General features: G+C 35.7%; 2 protein-coding genes across 4 annotated transcripts; one reads left to right on the plus strand and one right to left on the minus strand.

Annotated features, from left to right (window-relative positions):
- Window positions 1-3,099: 3,099 nt before the first annotated feature.
- On the minus strand, window positions 3,100-6,894 carry LOC122313915 (protein TIFY 6B-like). Of its 3 annotated transcripts, none has more exons than XM_043129220.1 (7): window positions 6,555-6,894; window positions 5,679-5,827; window positions 4,837-5,123; window positions 4,636-4,726; window positions 4,155-4,488; window positions 3,783-3,840; window positions 3,100-3,502 (listed from the first exon to the last, which is right to left on the minus strand). In XM_043129220.1, exons 1-7 carry the CDS (start codon window positions 6,640-6,642, stop codon window positions 3,361-3,363), a joined length of 1,149 nt encoding a protein of 382 aa, XP_042985154.1. In that variant the 5' UTR covers window positions 6,643-6,894; the 3' UTR covers window positions 3,100-3,360. The 3 variants fall into 3 exon arrangements, with proteins under 3 accessions (XP_042985154.1, XP_042985153.1, XP_042985155.1); XM_043129219.1 differs by having other exon boundaries at window positions 4,837-5,126; XM_043129221.1 differs by having other exon boundaries at window positions 4,837-5,024; window positions 6,555-6,892.
- Window positions 6,895-14,001: 7,107 nt separating this feature from the next.
- LOC122314470 (DNA-directed RNA polymerase 3, chloroplastic-like) lies at window positions 14,002-15,768 on the plus strand. The gene is made up of 3 exons (XM_043130091.1): window positions 14,002-14,451; window positions 14,837-14,957; window positions 15,362-15,768. Exons 1-3 carry the CDS (start codon window positions 14,396-14,398, stop codon window positions 15,563-15,565), a joined length of 381 nt encoding a protein of 126 aa, XP_042986025.1. The 5' UTR covers window positions 14,002-14,395; the 3' UTR covers window positions 15,566-15,768.
- Window positions 15,769-20,139: the final 4,371 nt, after the last annotated feature.

The raw sequence follows: 20,139 nt of genomic DNA on the forward strand, positions 1-20,139 counted from the left end.
TTTTACCTCAATGACTTATCTAAACAATTTTTAAGACTTCTAGATAGACTCAATATTGTTTAAAGATAAATCAATAATTATTTTATATTTATCTAATAATTTCAAATATAATGATAAGATAAACTTGATCATATAGTCATCTAATCCTATCTAATTTTTGCCTTTACACTTTCTAATCGAATCCAGGTATATCTTAAAAGAATAAATTTAATTGCTTTTTAAGTGGGTTAAGGGATGAAGTGAGACTTCTTGTTAGAATGTTAAATCCCACGACATTGAACGATGCATTTGATCTTAGCAAAAATACTGGAACAATATGTGGAGAGTACTAAGAAGCCCGAGAAGAGTGGCGCTGTAGATTTTGCATAGCTAGGGTTAGGAACCAATGGGTTTAGACCTAACTAGGTACCCCTAAAACATAGTCACAGGCTAAGTTGCCATATTAGAAAGTGATAGATGCAAAGATGCAAGAAATGAGAAGGAAGGGTCTGTGTTACTTTTGTGAATTCAATTAATTGAACACAAAAAAAAATTGAAAAATACCAAAGTACTCTATAAGGAGATTCAAATAAAATAGAAATAGTCAATGCATTCACCGTGTGAGAGGATTCGAGAGCGAGAGTCACAAACCCCAACTGCACGAGTATGAGCATGAGCAAGTCTGCAAGAGAGGGTTATGGGATGTTTAGGGTTATGTAATTGCGAGTTGAATCGATATAGTGGGTTATGATAAATTTAAAGTAGGTTTGGATAATGAGTTGAGATGAGATGAGAGTTAAATAAAATATTATTTAAATATTATTATTATTTTAAAATTTTAAAATTTTAATTTTTTGTCATATTTTATGAAAAATTTTAATAATTAGATAAAATAAGTTGAAATAAGTTGGGAGGCCTTTTATGTTCAAACCGCATTATCATCACTGGACCGGTTATTCGGAAAGAAACGGAAAGTCAGGGTATTACCCGATTTCCGGACCGAAAATTACAAAGCGGACCCTCACGGTACTGGGCCACTGGCCCTGAACTTTCAATCAGAAAAACGTGACACACGGTCCTACCGTCAGATTTTTTACTTTGTTATTTGTTTTTTACTTTCCTAATTTTTGGTGCATCAGTTATGCATCATGCAAAAAACAGAGCAGTTTTACAGATATTTTCTTTCTTTCTTTTTCATGAGCTACAAGTTATTGGAGAAAAATCAGTATATTTTTCTTTTTTTATTTTTTTCAATAAAAAAAATTACTTAATTGTCGATTTTATTTTATAAAAAGACAACCCCATTGTTGCATCTTGTGATTATCATAGTATGAGCACGTGAATGTTGTGTATGGACTATGATTTGAGGTTTCATCTACATGTCTGCGATAGTACAACAACCGTTCTTCATTCTCATTATTCATTGCCTTTTCTTTTACACGCTACACGAAACAAATAATGACAATTTGAAATTACAAAAATTACTTTTTATTTTTTTATTAAGAAGAATTCGTTCTTTTCTTCTCATTTTATTTTCTTTTATGGATTAGTGATGAGACCATATCTCATTAATTTTTATGAGATATTATCAATTGGTAGAAAAATAATAATTACAATCGTGAGTACGCAAATGTCTCGTAATCATTTTAAAAATAAATAAATAAATACATGATTTGCATAAAAAAAATATAAATAAATTTTTAATAAAAAATTCTAGTCTTTTCAAAACGATCACATGACGTTTCCATATTCTACATCTATATGTAGCATTACTCTTTTTGTAATAGTAATTTTTTTGTGTTTTTTACTTTTCAATAAAACCTCCACAAATAATTTGATTTATATTTTCACAAGATAAATTAAGATTGAAAGAAGCCTATATTTTCATTATTTTTTAATTTCAAAATATTTTATTTGGAAGTGCCAAAACATTATAAATATAATACTTGACAATTGGAGTGTTAAACTTGATGATGGTTCTCCTTCTAGGTACATAAAACTAGGCCTATGCATAAAAGGGCTTGGCCCGATTAATCCGAAAGGCCCGACATGGGCCCACTTGACTAAAGTCGGGTTCAGCGGGTGAACCCCTTTAATGAGTTTATTACACAGCAAAACAATCTCCGTCTCTCTCGTCCTCAAACCCTAACATCTGTTAGCTACAAATTGAGAATCCTAACAATATTTTTTAGAATCAATCACAGATTTCAAAACCTCAGGTTGATTTTGGAAATGGCGTAATAGGAGAAGAGAAAAAACTCACACTATTATCAGATTTCATTCGCTCTCTCCATGATCGCTCCTCCAAGATCGTCTTCCTTCTCGTTGCCTATACTCTCCTCGCGATTTTCTCTGAATTATAAAACAACATCGACTCGATTTAATCTTCATAGAAAGACTTTTGATTGTCCTCTCTGGTTGCGAGAACAACAAAAATGAGATCAAAAGGTACACCAGGTCGGGTGCTCTAACTTTTATCTCCTTTTCTATAGCGAAATCGGTTCATCGGCTCACGAAATTCGCGTTGCAACTCACTAAAACCCAAAGACCCACCGGAACGACGCTGCAAAGAGAGTGAGCAGTTAGAGATAGAGAGAAGCAACAACAACGATAGTAGCAACTTGGTTAACGATGGTGGAGCTTCTGGGTTGTTGGTTTTAGTGGTGGTGGGGTGTTAGTGCTGAGAAAGGAAGGAAGAAAGGAAAAGGGAAGGAGCAAAATGCAGCATGCGATTTGAAAGTTTTTGGTCCGATCCAACTATTGTTGGTCAGTTCGGCTCAATTTCATTTAGGGTTGTTAATAGGTCAGGTCGGGTCAACCCCAAATATGCCTTCAGTGGACCGGGTTGCAGGCCTTCATAAAACGTGCCAAAATCCCCATATGTGAAGTTCAAAATTTAAAGAAGAGTTACCCTTCCCATTTTTTAAACAAGCATGACTTCATGTTTTCACCTGTTCAAGGGATGAGACTGAGAGACCACCCCTATCCTATGACCAACATGACCCAAGTAACCTTTCTGATGAACCCCTTCAGTAAATAAAAAATAAAAAATAAAAAATTGCTCAAAAAGCAGAAAAATGGGGGAACAAAAATAGTAAGGGAGAGAGGCCCTACACCAACTATATAAACTTAGACATACAATTATTTCCACAATGTCACAATACATGAACAGTTACAATCCGTGATAAATGTCATGGTGTCAGTAGCACTGATCATACATCCAAAATAGTAAGGGAGAGGCCGTACACCAGCTATATATAAGCAACTTGGTTAAGTTTCCAGATTAAACATAGTCATGTCCACAAGTTCTTGGAAGGAGAATGGAATCCATCTACCTCATACAACATAAATCTGCAATAATACCTTCCTAATTGTCCGGCCTCATACATCATGGTTATTCTCCTTGCTTTCTGAGAGAGAACTAGTGCCTGCTGCAGTACTGGCGAAGTTCGCGCCATCACATTCTTGGGCTGTGCACTCCGTAGAATTCTTGCCAAGGTTGTATGGTGCTGCATTCATTGCCCTGCATGCATGAAGAAAGGCCTCAAATCAAAAACAGCTTTTTCTAATACCCGTGATATTACTTGATACGAAGCAGTCTGCTGAATTATAGGTATTTTTTCAGGACGCAAATCCAATTGAACGTATAAATTTTAAAATAATGTATCGAGATGGCCCCTTGGATATGCAAATAGGTAGACAGAAAGCTCAATCATATGTGCTAACTGTCATTAAGAAGGTCCTAAATTACTCTCCAAAGGTTCTCACGAGTTATGAGAGAGAGAACTTGAACCCTAACTAACCTTTCCTTCCGCTTCTCCAAAAATCGCACCAACGATGCTTTACGTGCCTGTGGAACAGCTGCATCGAAAATAGATTATCATTCATATGAAGTGGTGCAAGATTCTAAATCTAATAGGTATCATTAATCTTCACGATGGGATGCGGATATTGACAGCTTCAGGATTGAGGTAATGATGCATGCTGAAAATTAAAGCCTCTCTCTCTCACACAGCAGAGGAGGCTTGAGAATCATTCACAGTTTTTACATGTGAAATTGTTCATGTCAATTACAATATGTCCATGAATAACCACAATAAACTTCAGTATGCTCAACAAAAGGTTGCAGCATGACAAGGCTCAAGAGTTTTGTTGGCAAATATGTCAATTCTTACCGGATGGAAACATAGGGGTTGCAGTAACAGATCCCACAACATTAGCTTTCTGAGGCTCCGCTTTGCTAACAGGAGTTGTTGAAACTCCAGTGGTTTTAGCTGTCATCAATTCATCATTGCTAGTGGACCCACTTAGTGACTGGGCACCAGTGTGCGAAGATACAGATAAAGGGCTTGAAAGACCTGAGCAAGGCTGTGCGTTTATCGGCTGGTTCAACGGAACACCATCACCAACTGCCAATTTTGAGCTGGGTGCCTGAACTTGAGCTTTTGGATGAGCTGTATTAAAAGTTATAGAAGATCCATTCCCAGCCAGAAACATCATAGCCTGAACCTGGAAAAGGTGTCTCAATTTAAGCTCACCTATTACCCAAGAGGAAGTTGATAAACAGCACAAGTTTATGTAGTGTTTATGTTCTGAGTGTGCGTGTAGTCCTGTGTGTGTGTGAGAGAGAAAGAGAGAGAAGGGGGGGGGGGGTACCTTCTCGGGGGTTATGTCGTCATAGACATGCACGGCACCTGCATAAAAGATGGTCAATTGAGCAGGAGACCCAGAAGCCTTGACACCGTTCCTACAAGAGATGTTTTATCTAAGACATTCAATCCCACAAAATAATTAAGTTGTGAGAGAAATTAGTTCAGTGATTTAAGGAAAATTTTTTAAAAACAAAAAATAAACTACCATGGCTCAGTAGTCCCAGCAATGGAAGCAACAGTGGGGATATTTGAATGTGGAGCTGTAACTGGAATTCCTTGCAGTAATGGTTGCTTTACAGTAGTGCCAACCAAATTCTGACCAGAAGCAAAATGATTCTTGAAGAAAGGGTTTCCAACTGGAGCTGAAATTGCTTGGTTTGCAACAGAAAACATCTTCACATCATGAGGACGGTGCACCAAATGCACATCATGTTGCAGATGATAAGAAGTCAGGGAAAAATGAGTGCCACCCTGCCTATTGTGATTGAGGAACTTCTATATGATAAAATAAAATAAAATATAAAAAGAAAATGTGGGGAAGGGTAGTAACATATTAGTTGAGACTTGAAGAAAACGATATGATGTTGATAACCAACCAATGAGGTGCTTTAACAGGACTCGAGAGATTCTTTTTTTCCTCTTCTTTTTCTGTACAGAAACTGAAAGCAAAATTATATATTTTTTCAATGATATTTTATGCCATAAGAATGACTCAGTTCAAATGCTGGGTAAAAAAAATTGAAATTTTCTGAAATGTTATTTATGCAAAAATAAAGTACTCCTCTACTATTTTGGGTGTTGAGAATATCTCAACACTTCTCAACATACTCTACTACTATTCATTATTTTATTATTACTTTTCACGTTCTTTTTATTACTATTCATTATTTTTTACTAATATTCAATATTCTATTATTACTTTTTACTTACTTTTTCACTACTATTCACAACATACCTCAACACTTCTCAACATCCAAACCCAACCACTCAAACAATCCCTAAAAAATGCACAAGAATATATTAAATAAGAAATGAACAAGACCAAACCTGAATTTCAGCCACAGACCGCTTTTTACTGGTATCAAAAGCATCTGTAGTGGAGATATTCGTAATTCCAGATGACATGAGAGCATCAGTCTTGAAAGACATCAAATGAGAAAGGGCAGAGACCTTGTTCGAGAATTGCCATTGTACACCTGCACATTCGGTAAATCCCACAGATCCTCAGAAAATTATCAACAATTTTCAGCTACATACACTACAGTCCATATACCTTCCACTTTATAACAATACAGACATGAGAAGAAAGCAAACGGTGAAAAAAATAAAATAGAATTAATAAATTAGATAACTTCGAAGAGTTTGGTTTCCTTTTCTTTTCACTTTTTGGGCTGATTGCAGAGATAATCTGGAACACTAGAGTCACAAACAAAAACGTTATACGGGTATTCCTTCTGGGTATTCATCCACAAACAGCTTAAAAAGTAAAATTAACAAGATTCATTAGGATTCACAAAATTACTAGTACTCGGGTGGATATTTTGAGAAACTTTTTAAAAGGAAACTAGATGACCTTACATGTTGTACCCCCAAATAATTCCAAACTCGAAATATTAAACTTTTGTGGAACACAATTAATTGAAAAAATATTCTGCAAGGAAAAAGAAAAAGAAAAATGTTTTGAACGCTTTGTGATAAAAGTATGTCTAACCTGCAATATTCAGAGAAAGAATTTTGAATCAAAAACAAAAAGGGCACTTCTTTCTCTGAAAAATGGGTCGGCCTAGAAAAGCATTTAATAATCTTTCAGATGTTCAGTTTTTAATAGTCGAAATTTACCAGGTAGAATGAATTATGTAGACATGCAGAAGTAATGAAAACTATTCAAGATTCCATTGACATAAGCATTTAATAAGAACGTACCCGGGTCTTTGCACCCATCATTGTGAATCTCCTCCTTCACCACTGCCAAGGATTCTTTCGAGCTCAAACCCAAGAAATCTCTCTCCATATCGGACCACAAAAACCAGGAAAAATAAAAAAATAAAAAAACTGATAAGGAAAAGCCCACCTGAAAAAAGCTAAATCTACTTTACTCACCCACCAAATCCCTCCTTGCTCACATGAACTCGGAGAGAAAGATGAGAGGCAAAGCCAGAAAAAGCTTCAAACCACAACAAGAGACAGAGAGAGAGAGAGAGAGAAATAGAAAGAGAGTGAAAAATATATTAATTCGCGTGTGCTGTGATGGAGTAGTTTTTATGAAATCTTCACCGTTCCTTTAAGCACTCTTATCAGCAGGTGGTTGAGTTACCTATATATCCGGTTGGATGACCGGTTGGTCCGGTTTTGTACCACGTGCGTGAAACTTTAATTAAATTAATTCACACACTACCATATTGGGTCCCACCTGTCAGTGGTAGTACCAAAGTTCTGTACTACAACTTCAAGGTAGTCAGTTTCTGACAAGTGTGACAAGCACGCGACGAGTTCGTCTCGTGAATCAAAATATCAATGGGCCACCGAGCATTAAAATGCCTTTGCAATTACTCGTTTCTTTTTCTCTCGACATTTTGTACGGTTTCGGACAGAGATAAGCTCGTAATATAGATTCCTTCCTTATATAAATAATTAAAAAATCACAATCATAAGTCACATCAGTATAAATATTAAAAAAATTTAAGAAATAAATGTTTAAAAAATAAAATAAACTTAACAATTAAAAATAATTCTTCTATCATAATTTTTTTTATTAAATGTATCTATAATAATAGAATAATTTTTTAATTTAATAAAATAAATAAATATATAAAGTTAATGAACAAAATGCTTAAAAAATAAAGACAAAAAACTAAAGAGTTATACCATAAAATAAGATTCATAAAATTATATTTTAAAAAATATATAGTTAACTTATAATTTTAAAAAAAGAAAAATATATTTACACAAAAAATAATAATAATTGAAGGGCAACCCTTGTTCATGCATTAGATACAGAGAAGTTCATAGACATTGGAAGCTTTATAATGTTCTTTGCTTCTTAATTAAGGCTTGTTTAAAAAGATCTTATTAATTAAGCCTCCTTTTACTAGTCAAGGTGATTTATGATGATTTGAATTGATTTGTAAATAGTAATATTTTGTAAATCTAGACATATTTAAATATAAATATGCTGAGATATGTATTTGAATGTATAAAATATGTTAAGATGAGTTTAATATTTTTATGAAAATTTGAAAAACTAGTAAATTTCATCAATAATTGGTTTGGAATGACTTATAGGGCTTTAATACGTTCTATGCCCTGTTTAGATTTAGAGTTCGATCTCAATTCAACTTATCTGATTTAATCATTATAATTTTTTTAAATTTTTATAAAAATATAATAAATTATTTAATTTTTTAAAATTTAAAAAAAATAATAATATTTTATTTATCATTTCAACTCATCCAACCTAAATGCTTTATATATAATCAAAAGAAACGTGGGAGCAAAGAAAATCTGAACCCCAAAAGGCAAACAAAAAGCAGTCAGGAGAAGAACAAAAGCAAAATAAAGTAGCAAAGTCTTCTCTACATTGTTAAACGAGGCTTGGATTGAAGGTACATGTGTCAATAGAATAATTTTCTTTCTTTTCTTTATTTTTTTCTTTGTTTTATAAAGAAGCCTGACTGCAAATTATAATCAACTATGATAATTCAAAAATAAGCAAAATAAAACAACCCATAACGATTTTGAGTGTTAAATCAAGAAAGTTATGATCCAAAACATTTTTGAGTCCTTTTTAAATCTTACCACTTAGTAATATAAAAAAATTGCAATTTAGATAGGAAAAGGGTACTTGATATGTCACTCAAGATCGACTCGGTTGAATCTAAGTTTGGTTCGATTTGTTTAATACAAAATTATGATCGATTATTAAACGATACAACTCGTATATTTATTGTTTTTATTATTATTATAGGATAATCTCTATATTTATAATGAGAATATTTTTGATATTTAAAGAAACTAGAGGAAATTATATTTTTAATATTAAACATATTACTTTATTCTTTATGAACATAATGATTAATATATGTATATATAAAATTTATAAAAGTATTGGTAAAAGGTCAAAACTTGTTAATAAAACTAAAAAAAATAGATTATAAATAATATATTTTTATTAATAAAATAGTTCGTGATTATGAGCAAATTCAAACTCGCTTGAATATTTATTTCTGGAGGGGTCGAGCCAAGTTTGGAAATGTAACAAGATAATTTATTTGTTCTGTTTCTATATACTTTCTTTCTGATTATATAATAAAATATGATAGAAAATTTCCAAATAGACTCAAAAATAATTTTAAAATATATGTATCAAAAAAAGTACCAACATCAATATATACTATTGAAATAATGCAGAGACACGTACTACACAAAAAAAAAAAAAAAACAAAGGACATAAGACTGTTTAAAATTGTAGTTTAGACTCGTTCAAAGAAATAAAATCAAGTATTGAATAAGTTATTTTTCTAATATAGACAACTAAATCTTTTGCCAAAGACTCATTCTTCATTTTGTTATAAAGTCTTATTTGAATAATCTTCGTAGTTAAAAATGTTTGTTCAGTAATTACTATAAATATTAATTTATCAATAAATCTATTAATAAGATCGTATGTCTTTGAATTCTTCACCTCTATTAATCATTGACATAAATTCACAATGGACGATAATTTTTGAAACTTTTATGAATTAATAAGCACAACAACTTCAAAATACTTAATTAAAATCTCAAATTAATTTTTACATTCTTAAAAGATTGAAAAGGATAAATAATTGGTTTATTGAATCAAGATAATTGTGGAAAGGGAGCATCACAACATCAAATAGATCACATTTCTATTTTTTCAAAAACAAAACACATCCTCATTTCATTTCATCCAAATCAAGGAATACAAGCAATGTCATTAATAACAAAACTTTGAATTTCAATAGGTCCATCTCTATCCAGCACTTTTCTCCTTCATGTTGTAGAGCCAGTTTTGCTAAAGAGTCAGCCATTTTGTTACCTTCTCTATAGAGAAATTGATTGCTCGAATATGGTCTTCTTTGGAATATAACTTTTGTATCTTCAATAATCTGTCCTATCCCATAATCTGCTTGTTTTTCTTGTCTTTAATGCCTTAATCGGTGCTTAGGAATCACTTTCATAAATAATATTCTTGAAGCATAGTTCTCGACTCAATTCAAGTCCCCTCCGTAGTGCAACGCTTTCAGCTAATAGTGACTGCCCTGCAAAGTTCCTGGAGGCATAGAGTGAAACCAGAATTTCCCTTTTAAAATCTCTAACAATCATACACATCCCCATCTTTCGTCTCTTTGAATCAATAGCTACATCAAAATCTACCATTATCATCCCCTCATTTGGAGGTCTCCATAAATCATTGCTTCTATCTAATGTTTCCCTTTCCTAGGGACCTCCTTTTGAGATTATTGCCTTATGATATTTTTCTAAATTTTTCAAAGCCAAGTGAAACACCCTACTATCAAACTTGCTTTAAAAAATAAATATGTTCATTCTCAACCAAATTCTTTTTAGTATTACTGTAGTTTCTTCCAATTTACAAATATGTAAATATCGAGACAGTTTCTCCCATAGCTAGACAAAAGTCACACCTCTACTGGTCCATTTATGCACTTGACTTGCATTCTCAGCCCGTACATCACTTGCAACAGGAAAAGATCACAAAGCATGGAGGATGGATTCATCTGCATTCTTGTAAATAGGACATAGAGAGTAATAAATAATCTTTCTTCTTCCTAACTTTTCTCTAGTGGGAAGAAAACCATTCAATGCTCCCAGAACGTTCAACTTCCAGATTTTGCACAATTTTCATTTTGTAAATTTGCATTTGATGATTCCCCTTGACTGGATCTTTTCTTATTATTTGTTACATGGTATGCACTCCTGACAGAAATACTTCAACCCTCATTTTGCTGAGAGAAATACTTCAAATTTGTATAGTTTCTTCTTTATCAAATATTGAGTAAATCAATTCTTCATTCTAGCACATAACCTCCTCAAAGACAAGTTCACAAGCTTTTGAATCAATACTCAGAATTTTAGAAGGGGATTGTATCTTGAGAGTTGTCGGTTTAGATAGCCATTTATGCTACCATATTTTGTTACTTTTTCCATTACCAACTCTCCATGACAACCCTTCTCTCATCAGCTCTATTGTTGACCATACACTTCTCCATATGTAAGAAGGTTAATGCCCTAGCTTTGCCTCTAAAATCTTAGTGCTTTTGAAGTACTTCTCTTTATAAATCCTTGCGGCCATTGAGTTTGGTTCTTACCATGATCTCCAGCTTTGTTTTGCTAGCAGTGCTATGTTAAAATTTTCTATATCTCGAAATCTCATTCCTTCCTTATGTTTTGAATCACCCATCATGTCCCATCTTTTCCGGTGTATTCCTTTTCCATCTTTATTGCACCACTAGAATTCTGATAGCATCGCTTCAATATCATTACATAGTTTCCTTGGCAATCTGAAGACACTTGTGGTAAAAGTTGGTATTGATTGCAAAACAACCTTAATAAGGATTTCCTTTCCTTCAATTGAAAGGAAATTATTTTTTCAATTGCTAATCTTGTGCCAAATTCTCTCCTTAATACTTCTAAATGTATTATATTTAGATCTTTCCACCATAGTTGGGAGTCCTAAATACTTTCCATAATCTCCACAAATGGAAGTCTTCTGTTTGTTGATGACTTGTCCTGATGCCTGTTCATACTGGTGGATAATAGCTTGTATTTTGACCCAATCTTGCTGGCTTGCTCTACAAAAAATTATAGTGTCACCTACAAATAGCAGATAGTTTATCCTAGTACCCCCTCTTGCCACTGCCACCCCTCTTGTTTCACTTCTATTTTCAACATGGTTTAGTAGGGAGCTCAATCTTTCAATACATAATATAAAAAGATATGGTGATAGAGGATTACTTTGTCTTAATCTTTTCAAGGGTTTTATACATTCTCATGGTTTACCATTGACCAAAATAGCATACGAAAATGATTTTACACAGTGCATAATAGATTGATCAATCTATGCTTGAAACCCAACTTGGATAATAGTTTCTATGTATTTCCACTCTATTCTATTGTTTGCTTTGGACATGTCAAATTTTAACACCATACTATCTTTTTGCCTCTTTGTCTTGTTTTCTTTGTGTGTAATACCTCACACGCCACCATAATATTATTAGTTATTAGACGATCCAAAATAAATGCACTTTGACAACTGGATACAATACCAGGTAGTACTCTTTTTAGCCTATTTGTACCTTTGCAATCAACATATACAATACATTAAACAAAGAAATAGGCTTAAATTCATTAATAAAAGTGCGATTGTTAACCTTTAGAATAAGTCCTAAATATATATGATTCAAGGAATAAGGCATGCTGCTGCCATTAAGGAAATTAAGGATAGTAGAACATACCTTTTCTCCAACAATCCCCCAATGCTCATGATAAAATTTAGCCATAAAACCATTAGGCCTAAGAGATTTCAGTGGGGCCATTTGATTCAAGGCTTCTTATACTTCATCAGTAGAGAGTTCCTGCAACAACTCACTTTTCATCTCCTTAATCAACCTAGTTTCAAAAAACTTCAAACATCCTTCTATGTCTTCTGTTGTCGGATTTGATGAAGTATAAATGCCTTCAAAATGAGCCTTAAAGACTGCCTCAATATCTTCTATTTCAATCACCATTATGCTATTATGATTAGAAATTATTCTATTGAAATTCTTCTTTCATCTTTGATTGGCAAAAGCATGAAAGAACTTCATATTCCTGTCCCAGTTGGTACTAGTGAATATTTGCCTTCTACTTCCACTTCATATCTTCTTTTTCTAGTAATTCTCCCAATTCTCATTGTACATTCTTAATCTCCTCCATATTGTATTGTCCTTCATTATCTTGGAGCACTTTAAGGAGATTAGACTTCTCTTTTATAACCAAATCACTTTTATTAAGACTATTTGCGGCATTGAGTTAACACTGTATTACAAGATTTAAGACTTTCTTGCATACTTCTAATAGAATCTATGATTGTAGTGTTCCTATTCCATTCCACTCCTATTATTCTCTTACATTCTTTCTCCAAATCCCAACTAGCCTCATATCTAAACAATTTCTTTGTAAGAAACTTGTTTGTATATCTATTATTGCAGGTCAGCAATAGTGGTCTATGATCTAAGCTTCTAGCCACTAACAGTTCCACCCTCACTTCCTTCTACATACTAGTCCACTTAGAATTTGCAACCACCCTATCTAACATTTCCTTTGTGAATGATCCATTAATTTGTTAATTACTCCAGGTATATTTTGATCCTTGCCAACCCAAATCAAAGAGCTCACCATCTTCCAAAGGCCTTCTAAAAAAGTCCATCTATGTTTCACTGCAAGGCTTCCCTTTGTCATTTACACCACCTTCAATTCTCATCCTCGTTACTTCCATCCCACTATTGTGATTTTGAGTCCTTTGAGTATTAGTGGGCTTGTCATTATTTTGGCCTATCCATTTCCCTCTATTATCCCCTCTACTTTCCATTCCAAAAGTCCTTTAATTCCTTATGAATATTATTTATTTGTTTCTCAATATCTACCACCACATCAGCAATTTCTTCATCTCTATCCATTAGTCTATGATTCTTGCCCTTTTCAAAATTTTTTCCATTTCCAATTACTAGATTGCAATCAACTTCCATCATCAGACCTGAGTTTTCTTCCGATCGACTGCTATCAGCTTGTTCTTCACCCACCAATTGAGTATAACGGCTTCCTTCCCTCTTCTTCTCTTGGCTTCCAATTCTAGAATAATTCATTCGATAAAAATATTGGATCAGCATGTATCCAAGAACTAAATTGTTGACTTTTTTTCATTCATGAGAGCCCCTGTTTTTTCCTATCATGGCAACTTCCTTCCTCATGTATAATACACCCATAGTCAAAGCACATTTTAGGGAGTTTTTCATACTTAACTGGAATCCAAAATTTCTTCCCATTAATATTAATTGATTGGCCCATTGCTAGTGCCTTTAAGAGCTGTATCTCAATCTTAACTCAAATAAATTTACTCTAGTCAATTCCATCATCAGGGACATCTACATCAATTACGTTGCCAATAGACCTTCCAATCAGCTTTCCACTCTCTTGATTCATGTAAGCCATATGTAAATGGAAAAAGCTAAATACAAGCGCCGAACGTAACCGGCGTGCAAGCGGCGTGTCCACGTCATTTTAATAAAACGGTGTGTTTTTCTTTTGAAAAAAACTAGATACAGTCGTTTTATTCAAAAATGAAAACTGCTTGCTTCCCGTTCCTCAGTTTTTCATCTCCCAAATTTCCCTCCTCTGTTTCCCTCCCCAATTCCCTCCCTCTCCGTGTTTCTTCCGCACGAAGCGCAGCCTCCCTTCCTTGACGGGGCGTCCCACCCCTCTCCAGGCCCTTGACAGCACATCCCTCCCGTTAGCAGGTCTATCCTGAGCCGAAAAATATTCCACCGCAGCCTCAGTTTCGTCTCCCACAGAATTGATTCCACCACAACCTCACTCTCATCTCCCATAGAAGCCATCTCTCCCTTCGTCTTCAACTCCTTTTAGGTTAAAATTAATAGTTTCTTGGAGAAAACTAAGAATTAGCGGAGCAAGAACAATGTAGTTCGTACTTAAGAGGGTATGCGAAAGGAGCAAGAAAATTGCAGGTTATGCAAATGTTGATTCCTTGTGTGCCCACGTTGGTGCGTCCGAAAAAATGGAAAGGGTATGATATAGATAGAATAAGTGGTATTAATGTTGGGATTTTCTCTAGAGAGGCTTACTTAAAATAAAAAGAAAAGAAAAAAATAAAGAAAAGGATTTTCTCTTGAGAGGCCTGTTGTTGGGTATGATATAGATATAATAAGTGGTATTAATGTTGGGATTTTCTCTAGAGAGGCCTGTTGTTGGGTATGATTTGGGTGGCTGCAAAGCGAACATGCTTTGCTTAGTTCTCATCTTTTCCAAGCATCTATAATTTGAAAAGTCAAGTTTTTGTTCTTAGAATACAATAACTAACTTGGAATGTAAAGGAAAAGTGGTCGTAGCCGACTCTATTAATTTTTTTTTTTCAGATTCTTATTTTAAAAATCTTTTGAAACTTCCTCCAGGTATGACAAGGGTGGGCACAACTTATTCCTACCTTCTTATATCATGCGTATTCATGGGTCTAGGAAGCAGCAGGATGCAATTAAGGATGTTCATGCAAAACAGATGCAAAAGGTTTTTGAGGTACAGAAATGGTGGTTAATTGTTTGGTTAATATTTTCTTTTTATGTTCTTATATCAGATCCATATTTTTGTTTCTTACCTTTGTTTGTTGAAGCTTCACATTAAACTTTGCCTTGAAAATGTAAAGGTCTTGTTTGTAGATGCTAGCATTGAACAAGTGTGGTACTTTTACCTGTAAGAAGTGCTGAATTATCTACTTTCCCTTTTAGCTTAACAAATTTGTTTCTAACCATTTTCGTCATCGTCTTACTCTGCATAGTTTTTCTTAGTGTTGTGTCCAACACCTTGTGTTAGTTTCCAAATGCAGCACTTATTCTTTCCTTGCGCTTGGTCACAATATGGATTCAATTGTTTGTACTTTTTCAACCATTTTGAAGAGTACTTATTCTGTTCTTAATGTCCAGGCTTTGGATATGCTTGGTAACACCAAATGGAGAATAAATAGAAGAGTACTCAGCATAGTAGAGTGCATTTGGGATAGGGGAGGCAATATTGCTGGCTTGATTAATCGTGAAGAAGACATGCATCCCAGAGCTTTCGAGAGAGAGTCGAAGATGTTGTGTAGGCGTCTTCTTGATTTGAAGTCGAAGACGATTAGAGCTCCCTAACTCCTGCAGTTAAACAACACAACAATGTAAGAGTAAATCCAGGAAGATGAAGAAGACGTGCGACAAAGACGCACACGACGAAGATCACCCACGCCGAAGACCACGCAAGCTTACGATTTGAAGGAACAACACCACGCCGAAAATGAGATCGAGGTCGAGCGCCAAAGCGGGAATCCCAAACTTCCGTTTTTTGATATTTTTTTTTTAAATATTAGCTGACGTGGAATTATCCATGTCAGTCGTTTACTCGCCGTTTGCATAGGGCGACTGTATATAGAAGAGCTCTATGTAAATTATGTAATTGAACTAAAAAAATCTCACGATAAAAAATAATCTTCTTCGGTTGTGAAAAACCATCAAGCATCTTTGGGACAAACTGTGATATCCCGTTTTTACGTGTATTTTCACTGAAAGAGTATTTTAATTTAATTAATATATTGGTTCTTTTATTTTAATTTATTGTATTTTAATTGATTTTATTTTAGTTTGATGTGGTGTTTAATTTATTTTAGTCGTTTTATAGTTTTTAAAATTGTTTTCGTCAGATCAGTTTTTGGACTCCGGAGGTGAGGATTGGACCTCATTTCTTTTCTCTCATCTTTTATTTTTCTTTTTCTTTATTTTTCTTTATTTTTCTTTTCCTTTTCTTTTTCTTTTCCTTCTTTTCTTTTTTCTTCTTTTTCTTTCTTCTTTCTTCCCCTCCCGTGCGTGCTGCTCTTTCTCTCCCTCTCTTTGTCGCTGGTTGCTTGTGCTGCCCAGAACCACCGCTCACCGGCGACGTGGCCAGCACCACCCACCCAAAAAGTTCCCCCTCCGGCCGGTGAACCACTCCACCAAATCTCACCTCCATCCGAGTCGCTGTTTGCCGCCGAGAGCCCATCTAAGCCGCACGATTTTTGGCCATTTTCGCCGCCGTCGCTCCACCTCCGGCCACCATCTTTTTACCACTTCATCACCTACCTCTTGCCATCCTAACCCACCCATTTTCAGCCCCGATCCGTTGCAGGAGCAGCTCCCACGAGTGCAACTCCGATTTGCTCTTTTTTCGCTTCCACCGCCACCCACGACTAAAACTCACTTCCATTAGTTTCATAAACATTTCTAGACCATTCTCTATCAATTTCAAGTCTTGGTTTGTCCCTGTTCGAAAGTGGGTATTTTACAACCCACGGCCACAGTGTAAAATACACTGTTACATTGCTTTTTCTCTGCCGTTTGCAACGTCGTGATCCTTCAAAAAATACATTATAGCGCTGTAAATATTTTTCAAACTCTATTTTAGATTTAAATATATTATTACTCTTACAATTATTTATTTGACTAGTTGGTTAATTCCGGACTGAGTCCGAGGAGTCGGGGGTTGGATGGATTGAGGATGGAGTTGTTTAGTTTTGTTGATTTTGTAATTGGTTGGATGATTTGTATCTGAGGTGTGCATTGTATCATGCATTCATGTGCATTTTTTTTTAATTGAGAAAAACCGGTGTTATTTGTGTAAATGGATTTTCGGGTGCATGTGTATCACGACCCCAAGCCGGGATGAGGTATTATCTCGGTGCAGCTCCTCTGGTCAATCGGGAGTGGATAATACCTGGGTTATCGCTGGGCGACGACCGGATCGCACGAGACAGTAACGCTGTCGTGTCGACTCCATGGTTCCTAGGCTGGCGGGGACTAGAGGATGGCCTGGTCCAAGTACGCGCTGGGCGAGAGAGCTGGGCATCGTTCGTTTAGGTGTCACACGCGTAGTCGTTATCTGCGGTGTGGCACAGGAGCCAAAGTGTGCGGATGATCCCTAGGGGAGATCATGGTACATGCAATAATTGGAACGGGTTTTGGATATTGGATAGGGGCCATTTTCTGGGAAAAATGACGAGGTTATGTTTGAAGCTTTGTGATCTATTTTCTGGAAAAATGGTAGTTTCTTGATTTGGGCCATTATCTGGGATAATGGCAAGAATTGTAGTTTCTTGACAACTGCACAAGCCATTTGTAGTTTTTAGCGATGCATCTAAATTTAGATTGGGATGTGTCCTTATGCAGGAGGGACGGGTTGTTGCTTATGCATCTCATCAGCTAAAGGATCATGAGAAGAATTATCCGACGCATGATTTAGAATTGGCTGCGATTATGTTTGCTCTTAAGATCTGGCGACACTTTTTGTATGGAGAAGTTTGCGAAGTATACACCGATCATAAGAGTTTAGAACACTTGTTTCCCAGAAGAATGTGAACATGAGGCAGAGGCGATGGCTAGAGTTAATCAGTGATTACCAGTGCAAGATCAAGTATCATCCGGAGAAGGCAAATATAGTTGCTAATGCTTTGAGTTGAAAGTTGCACTTGGAAGATGAAGCCGAATCGTCAGGATTGGATTCTTTACTTTGCGGAATGAGAAGACTTCTTATTGAAAGTTCACAATAAGAGGAAATATTATCTTCAATTCTTGATGTTCGAGTAGCTAATTTTGAGGAATTGAAGACTCTTCAAAGGAAGGACTCGAAGCTATTGGATATCAGAAAAAGAGTTAAAAAAATCTAGAGGGCCATTGCATTATAGTATGGATAAGGATGTAATTCTTCAGTTCCGAGATAGTAGAGTGGTCCTCAAAGATTAAGAATTTAAGGAGCGAATTATGGCAGAAACTCATGTGACCCCTTATTCAGTTCATCCTGGCAGTACGAAGATGTACCGAGACTTGAAGAAAAGTTATTGGTGGGAAGGGATGAAGAAGGATATTGCCTTATATATCGAGAGATGCCACACATGCCGTCAAATCAAGGCCGAGCATCAAAGACCCGCTGGTATACTCCAACCCCTCCCTATTCTTGAATGGAAGTAGGACGACATCACAATGGATTTTGTAGTGGGCTTACCGAGGACTCCTAGTGGGAAGAATTCGGTTTGGGTGATTGTTGACTGGTTAACTAAGAGTACTCATTTCTTGCCTGTTAATAACACTGATTCCTTGGGTAAGTTGACTCGCTTGTACGTGAAAGAGATAGTGCGGTTGCACGGCATACCGAAGAGTATTGTGTCGGATCGGGACCCAAGGTTCACATCTCAGTTTTGAAAAAGTTTGCAGGCAGCATTGGGTACTAAGTTGAAGTTTAGTACTGCATATCACCCTCAGACGGATAGCCAATCAGAGCGCACTATTCAGATCCTTGAAGATATGTTGCAAACATGTGTTATGGAATTTCAAGGGAGTTGGGAAAATTACTTGCCGCTCATAAAATTTGCTTATAATAATAGCTTCCATGCGTCCATTCAGATGGCTCCTTATGAAGCTCTTTATGGGAGGAAGTGCAGATCGCCATTGTGCTGGGATGAAGTCGGGCAGAATAAAATAGTTGGGCCCGAAATAATTCAAGAGATGCAAAGTCAAATCCGAATCATAAGGGATAAAGTGGCGGCAGCTCAGAGTCATCAGAAAAGTTATGCAGATACAAGGAGGAGAGAATTATCTTTTGAAGAAAGTGATTGGGTTTATCTCAAAGTCTCTCCCATGAAAGAAGTTAAGCATTTTGGTAAAAGTAGGAAGCTGGATCCGAGATATGTTGGCCCTTTTCAGATTTTGGAGATGTAGGGTCCGTCGCTTATAGAGTTGCATTGCCAGAATATTTTGGGGGAAATTCACTATGTCTTCCATGTATCATCCTTGAAGAAGAGTTTTGGACAACAACAGCCGCGCTTTGTCGACCCAGAGCATATTTAGTTGCAACCGGACCTTACTTATGAGGTTGTTTCTTCACAGATTAGGGATTGGAAAGAGCAACAGTTGAGATCCAAGATGATACCTCTGGTAAAGGTGGCATGGGGAGATCCGTTAGCTCAAGATTTCTCTTGGAAGAGAGAAGCGGACAAGAGGGAGCAGTACCCCTTTTTGTTTGAGTAAATGACGGTACGTTTCTTAAACTTGATCTCAGTGGAATCATGTGGCTTGCTTCAAATTAGTGTTTGATCTTACAAATTTCGAGGACGAAATTTGTTTTTAAGGGGGGAGGATGTGATACCCCGTTTTTACGTGTATTTTCACTGAAAGAGTATTTTAATTTAATTAATATATTGGTTCTTTTATTTTAATTTATTGTATTTTAATTAGCTTTATTTTAGTTTGATGTGGTGCTTAATTTATTTGAGTCGTTTTATAGTTTTTAAAATTGTTTTCGTCGGATTAGTTTTATGGAGTTGTTTGATTTTGTTGATTTTGTAATTGGTTGGATGATTTGTATCTGAGGTGTGCATTGTATGATGCATTCATGTGCATTTTTTTTAATTGAGAAAAACCGGTGTTATTTGTGTAAATGGATTTTTGGGTACGTGTGTATCACGACCCCAAGCCAGGATGAGGTATTATCTCGGTAGAGCTCCTCTGGTCATTCGGGAGTGAATAATACTGAGTGACATTCCCTGGGTTGTCGCTGGGCGACGACCAAATTGCACGATACGGTAACGCTGTCGTGTCGACTCCGTGGTTCCTAGGCTGGCAGGGACTAGAGGATGGCCTGGTCCAGGTACGCGCTGGGCGCAAGAACTATGCATCGCTCGTTTAGGTGTCACATGTGTAGTCGT

This window comes from Carya illinoinensis, chromosome 6 (assembly GCF_018687715.1).
Source record: "Carya illinoinensis cultivar Pawnee chromosome 6, C.illinoinensisPawnee_v1, whole genome shotgun sequence".
In the NCBI taxonomy this organism is placed as follows: Eukaryota; Viridiplantae; Streptophyta; class Magnoliopsida; order Fagales; family Juglandaceae; genus Carya; species Carya illinoinensis.

Coding starts and splice junctions, on each gene's coding strand:
- LOC122313915 (XM_043129219.1), bottom strand. CDS start 6,642: ATGGAGAGAGATTTCTTGGGTTTGAGCTCGAAAGAATCCTTGGCAGTG. Junction 4,489..4,635: donor ACGACATAACCCCCGAGAAG/GTACCCCCCCCC, acceptor CACCTTTTCCAG/GTTCAGGCTATGATGTTTCT. Junction 3,503..3,782: donor TTGGAGAAGCGGAAGGAAAG/GTTAGTTAGGGT, acceptor TCATGCATGCAG/GGCAATGAATGCAGCACCAT.
- LOC122314470 (XM_043130091.1), top strand. CDS start 14,396: ATGCAAATGTTGATTCCTTGTGTGCCCACGTTGGTGCGTCCGAAAAAA. Junction 14,452..14,836: donor CGTCCGAAAAAATGGAAAGG/GTATGATATAGA, acceptor AACTTCCTCCAG/GTATGACAAGGGTGGGCACA. Junction 14,958..15,361: donor AGATGCAAAAGGTTTTTGAG/GTACAGAAATGG, acceptor CTTAATGTCCAG/GCTTTGGATATGCTTGGTAA.